This window comes from Lytechinus pictus, chromosome 10 (genome assembly GCF_037042905.1).
Source record: "Lytechinus pictus isolate F3 Inbred chromosome 10, Lp3.0, whole genome shotgun sequence".
NCBI classification, from domain to species: Eukaryota; Metazoa; Echinodermata; class Echinoidea; order Temnopleuroida; family Toxopneustidae; genus Lytechinus; species Lytechinus pictus.
In genome coordinates this window covers 20,879,680-20,890,270 of record NC_087254.1, presented here as the reverse complement: position 1 = coordinate 20,890,270, position 10,591 = coordinate 20,879,680, and the positions used below count along the sequence as shown (strand labels likewise).

At 35.9% G+C, this 10,591-nt stretch overlaps 1 protein-coding gene across 1 annotated transcript; it reads left to right on the top strand.

Moving 5' to 3' along the window:
• Nucleotides 1-1,006: 1,006 nt before the first annotated feature.
• LOC129269973 (retinol dehydrogenase 8-like) lies at nt 1,007-7,813 on the top strand. The gene is made up of 6 exons (XM_054907413.2): nt 1,007-1,253; nt 3,275-3,538; nt 3,898-4,077; nt 4,479-4,572; nt 5,765-5,873; nt 6,269-7,813. Exons 2-6 carry the CDS (start codon nt 3,277-3,279, stop codon nt 6,497-6,499), a joined length of 876 nt encoding a protein of 291 aa, XP_054763388.2. The 5' UTR covers nt 1,007-1,253; nt 3,275-3,276; the 3' UTR covers nt 6,500-7,813.
• Nucleotides 7,814-10,591: the final 2,778 nt, after the last annotated feature.

The following is a 10,591-nucleotide window of genomic DNA, read 5'->3' as shown; positions in this document are numbered from 1 at the left end:
AGATATTCTTCCCCGCGCAGAGCAATGAAACTCTGAAATCTTAAAGGTCGGACGTTTCATTACATGCAGATATCTCTATACCCAGCGGTTCTAATTCAATTGATTTTCTAAGATTATTTAACTTCATTACAAGGAAAATACCGCTCAAAAAGTTGAAACTTCTGTGATTTATTAAAATTATATAAAAAGGATGATGTATAATGTCTTTGACTAATCTTGAAGCGCTTCATTTTTAACGATAAAGAAACTTAAGTGTCATTCAAAATTTCAAACTGAGGGCGCAAAATAGGACAGGGCAGGGAAATGACATGAAATTTACTAGAATTTGATTAAAAAAATATTGTACTTTTTTATTTGATACGACACGAATTTTATACCTTCTTTTTTTTTTAATTAGAAACCCGTTTGCCCCAAAATTATGGTTGTTAAATAATGAGTTGAAAAGCGGGAGAAGTTGCCCTAGTGGAGGTGACGGCAGAAATTGATATAAAGATTTGACCCGCCTGGAGTCAACCCGACCAGAAGTTTCGCGATCAATTTGAAAAAAAAAGACTTCATACACTTCGGCCTAACCTTACTCTAATTCCATGCCCTCATGTATACATTTGAACTTGAACTGGCAAGAAACACGTATAGCTGAGGTGGAAAAACAGGGTTAGAGAAAGGGTGGGGGAAACAGAGGAGAACTGCAATATTGTCATTTATCCGCGCGCAGCGCGGAAGCAAAATTCATATATATAAATTTAGAGCAAGAGTGAAGGAGTTTCTCTTTTTGAAAAAAAAAAAAAAGAATAAAAGGAAAAACCCACAAAGCTACCTTTCTTCCCTTTCTTCCCTTCGCTTTTCCTTTTCTCCTCTCTTTTTTTCCCTTCTTTTTTTTCTTTTTGGGGACGTTTTTTTTTGGGGGGGGGGCGACCGCCCCCACCGCCCCCCCCTGGCTACGCGCCTGCCCCTGTACTAGTCAATATTGATCGTGTCCTTGAGCTGCATTTCTTAAAAATAAAGTATAGTTCACTACATTTCATTTTTGCAGACTCACTGTTTGCCATCTCTTTATAGCACCAGTGGTAAGCTAGGGGTCCTATCGGGATATCCGTTTGTTTGTAGTTGACCGTGTTTGTATAGTAATCTCTGCCCCAAATCATATTGCTTGACCAGTATATACCCACCCATCTCCATAAGAAGTCTTCACTTCACCGTTCTAGACCTGAACTTGACGGATACTACCACTCATAACATCTTCAAGACGTCAGGTATGTATGTCTTTTATATACTCCTTCATAAGAATACGCTGCATGTTTACACCTGTGCTGCCGACCGTGATGAATATTATTAGTTCATTATAATGTTGAAATATTAGAAGAGCAATCATGAATTTAATCTATACTGCAACGTTGGTCAATTTCAGCGATTCACTATTTCCCAGTATTACATTGAATAAAATTATATAGGTCTATGATTGTCTTGTATGAGCAATATATTTATTCACAAAATGTACTTCTTCATCGTAGCGTCCATCTTCCTGCGTCATGTCGGTGAAAGGTTGCTTCGTTGTGATTGTATGCATATGAGTGTTTAAATGCAAAATGTAGGTCAATGTTCACAAACTATACAGCATTCGCACTGGTAGATCCCAGGTGGTAGATAATATCCAAATCCGCAATACCGAAGAAAGAATGATTATGTACGTTCAAAGGTCAACTACACTTATTCCCTGGAATAGATTATTGGTCATGTTGAAAATTACCCCTTTTTAAAATTCTTGTACGTATAATGTATTCGGGGAAGTGGGAGGTTAGAAGTATCCACGTATGTATTTGGCCTATACAGTGCGTCCCAAAAAAAAACGAAACCGAGATTTAGCGATGATTTATCATAACTTAATCACAAATACAATAGACAAATGACCTACCAATGTAAAGCTTAGAATCTCCTCTTTCATCTGATATTACTTAGATTATTCCTCATTCAAGCATGAGTGAGCAAAAACAATTTGAAGAAAGGTTACCAAAAACTCAGACATTTGGCGGGGGGTATCTGAATATTAAATAGAAAATCACATGCCTAAAAAGTTCAATATCTGCTCTTTAATTTGATACCTTAATCACAAAAAATGGTCAAGAAGTAAAAAAGTTACGTTTTCTCGAAACAATGCTTGTATTTCCATAATTTCATTAAATAAACGTGTTTTCACCGGTTTCCCACAGAAGCTATCGCATGCCCGATCGCATGGTTAACAAAAGACTTCATGCATGGCTGATCGTCAACAAAACGGAGTGTCGAATGAGTTTGAACGTTAGCCTGTAAAACCTCTTCATTTTATGAAATTATTGAAATTCAAGCCTTATTTCAAATAACCAGGACTTTCTTATTTTTGACCATTTTCTGTAATTGAGGTATCAAATTAAAGAGCAGATATTGAACTTTTCAGAAATGTGGTTTTCTTTTTGAAACCCAGATACAGCCCGCCATATGACTTTTTGGTATCCCCTCTTCAAATTGTTTTTGCTCACTCATGCGTGAATGAGAAATAATCTAAGTAATTTAAGATGAAAGAGGAGATTCTAAGCTTTACAATGGTAGGTCATTTGTCTATTGTATTTGTGATTAAGTTATGATAAATCATCGATAAATCTCGGTTTCGTTTTTTGTGGGACGCACTGTATATCCTAAAATAAAGTGAAACTCTGAACGTGTAAATAGAAGATGAGAGGGAGCATAAGGTGCAGGATATATAGATTCTACCAGTTTATTTTGTAGGCTTATCCGCACATTTTGATCATCATTCTGTCAGCCCTTATACCTTGGTCACATTTGCTCTACGGCGGCCGTACGGCGAGTTGAAAACAGTCGTTTTATTCATTTTTATTCAAACCACCGATATGTAGCTGGTACAAACAAATGTTAAAACGGCTGTTTTCGACTCGCCGTACGGCCGCCGTAGAACAAATGTGACCAAGGTATAAGTTACACTATGGAATACCTAGACTAAGAAATGATTTTGTTGGAAATTAATTGATGCGAATTCAAATTGTGTAAGCAAACTTGATGGGAGTATGAGATGGAAGAGAGAAAGGGGAAGAAATATAAAGAGAGATATAGGGGGCGGGTTGCTTCGATCGGTGGAAATCTTCATTTGTTTGTTGGGGGGGGGGGCGGGGGGAGGAACACTCAATAATGCACGAATTATGTTTTGGTGAAGCTTAATCGAATTCCATATTATTGATTATATTACTCTACTTGTTCACGCCTGTTATCTGTCTTTCCTCCATAGACATGGCTCCGCTCGTCACCCTAATCACTGGATGTTCTACCGGCATTGGTCTTACGACAGCCGTCAAGTTGGCCAAAGATGCAAATAAATACATAGTGTACGCAACCATGAGGAACCTGGCGAAGAAAGGAGACCTTGAGCAGGCTGCAGGCAGCGCCCTCAACGATACCCTATTTATTCGGCAGTTAGATATCACCAAAGAGGAGTCGATTGTGGATGCTGTTAAAACAATAAAAGAGAAGCATGGCAAAGTCGACATTCTAGGTAGAACGTCGTTTTCCCCTTTTCGAGTACCTCACTGTACCCGATTGTTTATTTTTTTGTGGATTATTCTAAAGGAATCACTTCATCTGTTTATTTTCTTATATACATTATGTTCAGCAGTTCGGGAAGAGCGACATCGTTGGACGATGTGGAAACAAATATAGCCTGTAATAAAAATCGAAAATAATTTTCAAATTCTCTGTAAGGAATGCGGAAGAAACCCACTGATTAAAATTCAATAGCCCATCAAAAATATGCAAATACAATCATGAACCCATATCGGTCTGTATCGGTCTAAAGAAGAACAAAGGAAAAACAAAATTAATGTCTGTCTGATTTTTTTGTCTGCATTTTCATAGTTAATAACGCAGCATTTGGATGGATGGGACCACTTGAAGAGATGACGATGGCTCATATGAGAAATATGTCAGAAACCAACATCGTAGGAACATATCGGATGACACAGGAAGTAATACCTATCATGAAACAACAGAGGTCAGGTCGTATAGTCAATATCAGCAGTCTTGGTGGAATTAATGGTAAGGGTTAGTTTTTAATGAAATAACGAACGATGTGTCCATCTGCTTTCCAATCCTTATAGATATAAAATTTTATATGTGTAAATCGTATTTTAGTCTCCGAAGCTAAAACTCAGGTCATTAAACTTGATCATCACTGAAAGCAAAGCGTTTTAAAAAGAAAATTTGAATATGGATGGAGTGGACATTATATAGTATCATTTTTACATGTGCTTAAACAAGATGAAATTCACTTATTTGCTTCAAAACAATATGTATTCATCGTCAACGTGTTATGTACGGTATGACTATACATCTCTGCCGATTCTATTTTCAAATTCTTACCACAAATCTGTATTTTTTCAGAGCATCCATAAATTGTATAACTCAATGGTCTAATTTTTATTTCTTCAATTTGAAAGGTTTTCCATTTAGTGAAGTTTACAGCGCAACGAAGTTTGCCATGGAAGGATTCACTGAAGCTCTTCATCCTGTATTGAAATGCTTTAATGTCAAGTAAGTCGCACTGTGGATGCAGCACTTGTGATACCTTACTGAAGTTCACGTAATCGATGATGATGATGATGACGACGACGACAATGATAGTAGTGGTGGTGATGATGATGATGATGTTTATGATGATGATGATAATGAGGGTGTTAGGGATGATATTTTTTCAAGGAGTATGATGGAAATAACAATGGCAACGGTAGCGTGACGGTGACGAGGATGATGAAGCCGATGATACTTGACGACGACGATGATGAGGATGGTGGTGATGGTGCTGGTGATGATGGTGGTGATGATAATGATGATGGTGATTATGATGATGATGAGGGTGGTGGTGGTGATGATGGTGGTGATGATGGTGATGATGATGGTGATGATAATGACGACGATGATGGTGATGATGATGATCAAAATGATGATGATAATGCTAATGATGGTGATTGATTATTAATTAATGATTATGAAAATGCTATGAGTAGTGGTGATTCTGGAGCTGCCATTACTGGATTTTTATTAAATCAAGTTGCATGTCCACTAATGACAATGATGGTGATGATGAAACTGATGATCACATATTAATAGTAATTGATCGTTGAAAAACGTAGGCGTCGATGACACTAATACTATTGTCGGATGTTTGAATGAGGGTACATACGATATCATAATTAAAGGTGACAGAAATGCAAACTACGATTTACGAGGATAGCGGTGACCATGATAATGACCCATTATTTGTATGGTCATTGTCGGTGACGACGAAAATAATGATGATGGTGACGATCATGGTGATAATTGTTATTTGTCAAGTATGTGAAGGAGACGGATACCCCTATTCACTTTTGCCTCAGCAATGATTACCTCTCAAAACGTCGAGTTTGTGTGGTCTTTATTTTAGAACCAAACACATGCCTGAACAACGATGTAATAAAAACTGAAATTCATGACTTTTTTGTGTGTTTTCATCAGAAAACTGCCATGTAAAGCGATAGACTGTTCTTCATGTGTTCGTTGCATATAAAGTCGATGTGACGTGCTTACGTCAAAATCGAAAAGTTCCTTGATCATTTGATTCTTAATATCCACCACATAAGTTATTTTTGGTTCAATACTTAACATTAAATATCTCTATTTATTTTGGTTGAATTGAATCGATTTTACATAAACACTCCATATATTTTGTTTATTTTTCATCGTTCAGAATCAGTACTGTCTGCCCAGGTCCAGTTCTAACCAGTTTCCAAGAAAACATGAGTGCCAACCAAGATCCAGAAGCTAAATCGTCTGATGCAGAAGACCCAACAAAGAAGGTAAAACCGAATAGATTCCCTCTCTTCATCTCTATTAGGGACATAGAAAAAATATGGAAGGGGGTGGGATTTTCTGGTACAAAAAAGGAATTAATCATTTGCAAACAGAGATTAACATGTGAGATTAACATGTTGTTTTGTTTAATTTATTTTATATGTCTCTATACGAAGCCCACATTCTCATCTGCATTGATTTCCATTAGGAAAACATCGATTAAAATGGGCGTTGGATGTAATTTTAACAGTTTTTTTTTAAATCAAACAAATTGTGTTCCCAATTTCTCGCAATCCATCAATCACTCAAATTCAAGTGTGGTATCATCGGCATATATGAATGTCATTTTATTTGTATGTTCTTTTCTAGGAAATATTATCTTCGACCATTTTTATTGCAGATGTACACAGGTTTCATAGGTGCATTGATGGCCCCGATGAAGGCAGTGGCCCAAAGTAGTGATGAGATTGCTGACGTCATTATAGATTGCATCAAATCGGAAGACCCCGCCCTACGATGTGGAACCAACGAGAGTACCAATAAACGTCTGAGGGATCGCTTCAATGGCGGCATCGGGGATGCTGCAGCGCAAAACTGGTATAAGATGATGCAGACCGCTTCAAAGCATTGAGGAAATAATCTCTTCCTTAAAACGCTCAATGAAACTTTCTACTCCTACACAATTTATCTTCCTTTCTCCTTTCTTTAACGGTTTCCCCTTTTTCATCTCCCGCCCTTCTCTCTTTTACTTTCCTTTCCTCCGTTTTACAATAACTGATATTCCCCCCGATATTTGGGGAGCATTTCACAATATGTATTTCCCTGAGAAAACAGTGGTATTAAAACTGAAATGAATGCACCTGGCAATTTACACCATGCAGTGTTTAATTCGTGATCATAGTTGATCACCCATTGGTGTTTTACACGTTCGGTCAACACTATTCGGTGTTAAACTCAAGGTCCATGGTGTATTTTAACTCCCACTCGACTTGAATTGTTTTTAACACCGGAAGTCTTACAGTGTACAACTGTCATGACTGTTATAAGCTACTTAAATCCATGCATGTGATTGGCTTAGAACTACTTAATTTGTCAGCAACGCTCCATGTAGCTTAGCAATACTCAATGGTCTTAAAGTATTATTCTATTTAAGGGCAGTTCGAAGACAGAATATATCTCAAATGTCATTTTCCAGTCATATACAAAATAATGTTTTTTTATGAGAACTAAAATCTATTGAATCAAGTTTTGCTTCTGAATACTGTTGGTAGTTTTTCTTTTAGATAATCTTGTGATTTGTTTAATCATGTTAATGATCAATTGTATTTCTTCATCGATTTTTTGTAATTTTGGCCCCATTGCCAGTAAAATCCTTAATGATTAATTATCATCTCTAGATTTTTTTTCTTAGAGAATATACTTGCTGTAAGATCTGGATGAAGTTAATATGTTTAAATGAAAATTTTATGATAAAAATGTTTCACGGCTATTAAAGATGGGCTGTACTCAAATGAGTTCAAAAATACAGTCGGATCCTTTATAGTATAAATATATTTTTTTAATTCAATTAAATTCAAGAATACATTTATTTTCTTCCATTTTCACAAGACATCAATTTACAATATAATTTATACAAAAGGCTACTTTCCATACATACATCGGGGTCTACATCCACACAAAAGATACAAGACTACTGTACAGTAGTCTTGATTCACAGACTTTCTGATGAAATAGTTCAAGATATACCAGAATACTGCAGAGTTTGGTATAGTTTATTTTTTGTTTCATATTTTCCACATTTATGCAGCACATTTTTTTATCGCTATGACAATAGATATAAGATAAATAGATAACATTAATTTAATGAACTCAGATCGTTTTCACTGTACAGAACGAAAGAGCCTCTTTCTTTTATTATAGAAATAAATAATGATAATTATATCCACTCTGTATTTTCTTTCTGTGTTCGTTTTGTTCTTATTCATACTTTCCATGACGTATTGATTGATTGGTAAGTATCGTTCACACTTTTGATAACAAAATTTCAAAGGGAAACGAAAAAGTGAATTTTACATCAAATAACTGTAGCTTCTGCTAATACTACTGATATTCTACTAATACGTATATATACATGTATATATATATATGCTACTACAACAATTAATGACATAACTTAACTGATATCTTTCAAAACTAAACTTTTCCTCTTGTTCTACAGTTGGAACTTGGAAACCATTTCAGTCATTAGTCATTAAAAAATAATTAAAAAAAAGAAGAAATGTTTCATGAATAGCAAGATTATTACCAATTATCGATTACTGGTACCATCAGTTTTACTTGTCGAAAAAAAGTTTCTTTAATCACTTACATAGCCAAGATTTCATAATTTAAATCAGTCTGGTTATTATTTAGAAAATACAATAGGGACTTACTCCATTTTCGGCCTGTTAATCTTTGGATAATTGACACTTCAGAATGTAAGATATACGCTGGATGATCTGGCGTCTCTTAATATTTCACACAATCTGGTCCTACTAGACAAACAAAAATATAAAGAGAACATAAACAAGAACAGAATGTTGACAAATATATTCAAAAGCACAAACGGAAAATAGCAGCATATATAAAGCAAGAGAACTATTGTATTACTGATTGGAATTAACGAGAGAGAACATGACAGGTTAATGTGAAAAGCGGAGATGACACAACTCCGAGGCAATATTGAATATAACTAATACATTTACATGTTATAGGCCTATTAAAAGGAATTTTAATCTCTCTTATTGTGCAATATTTTAACTTATATACCTTGCAATGGTCATAAAGGACCATATGGGAAATCTTGAAAAGAAAAAAAAAAAGAAAAAACTAAAATCTCATGTTCACCCCTGGACTCTAACCGTGGACCCTGGAGACGCAAGTCTGATGCCTCACCAATTGAGCTACACTATTTCCCATAGACTTTACACATATTAAGCAAATTAAGAGGATCTCAAATCCAATTTTGCAAGAGAAATACGGGCATGATCCCGGTGTCTGATTGAAAAATGGAGGTCATATTTGCAATAGCTTAGAATCTCAGCTACAACATACTCCAAGCTCAGAGAAAACCAACAAAGAAAAATTGAGATATGGCTCACGAAATAGAGGAATGTAAAATCCAGTTTTGAGAAAAAGTCATTTCTCATAGAGATTGCACACAAAATGAGCGAAAATGACATGCCTCTATAACTTGCCATTTTTCAGGACGATCTGTTCCTTTAAATGTAAATATAGCCATAACATTAGAAAGAGTATGTCCTTAGCTACAACATACTTATAAAAACCTGAGCGAAAATTGACCAATATTCACGGAGTTAGACTCAAATTTGCATAATTATGATGACGTCATAAGTAGCAAAATGGAAATTTTGAGTTCCGTCGCCATTTTGATGATGTCATGATGAAATTAAGGGTCAAATGTGGCATGAAATCATATCTCCCATCCATACTCTATTCGAGTATGAAAAAAAAATGGGGTCAACAGACTTTGTGAAGAGCTATAATGAATTTTGTATAGGCATGTTTTTGCACATATATTGTCTATGGTTAGTGCGCGCGTGCTGTAAACTATGATGGAGGCTAATTCCGTTATTACTTGTCGTAGAAAGTTGATCAAGGTATCAAATTACTCAGAAATATATTATCAATCCATTGATATGAAAAAATTGCGATCTTTTGTTGTATAGTGCCGTTACGCGCGAGAATGCACCCGTAACCGTGCGCGCGCGCAAAGTTTTGAAATGCTAGTTAAAATGACCTGATTCATACTCTACTTTGGTCAAAAGGCAGTTTATAATCACTCGCGTCGCGTGCGGGTTCGTAATCACGCGCGTTTTGAATTTTTGGCGATTTTTTTTTATTTCGGTGCGATTTTTTTTTAACGGTGTCTTCAATGGGACAGACATGCAGGGAAAATAAAATGAAATTCGAGTTTCGTTTCAAGCCGGCAATTAAGTGCCTTAAAATAAAATGTACTCGACTACTGTTTTACCATAACAAACAAGCAAATCAGCCATGTGGCTCAACTAGATCCGGACTTCTACTGTGTCTTATACGAGGACTCCGAGTCGGAACTTGCTATATCTGCCACATCGATATTACATCGTATCATTCCCATATGCGGACATGCCTGCATGCAATGGCCCCGGCAATGGCCCCAAGGCGGCCCCGCGGTCGGACACGACGTGCATCGGTAGCATGGAACAAGCTAACGTGAGTCGAGCTGAGTTAGATCCCACGTTATATATGAGGCGCCGATTGTACCAATATTATATAGAACAATTAGTTGTTATATAATCATTATTCATTAAAGGTCAAGTCCACCTCAGAAAAATGTTGATTTGAATCAATAGAGAAAAATCAGACAAGCACAATGCTGAAAATTTCATCAAAATTGGATGTAAAATAAGAAAGTTATGACATTTCAAAGTTTCGCTTATTTTTAACAAAATAGTTATATGAACGAGCCAGTTACATCCAAATGAGAGAGTCGATGATGTCACTCACTCACTATTTCTTTTGTTTTCTATTGTTTGAATTATACAATTTTTCAATTTTTGCGAATTTGACGATTAGGACCTCCTTGCCTGTAGCATAAAATGTTAAAATAATGGAATTCCACATGTTCAGGGAGGAATGAAACTTCATTTTACATGACAATGATGAGAAAATCAAAATATTT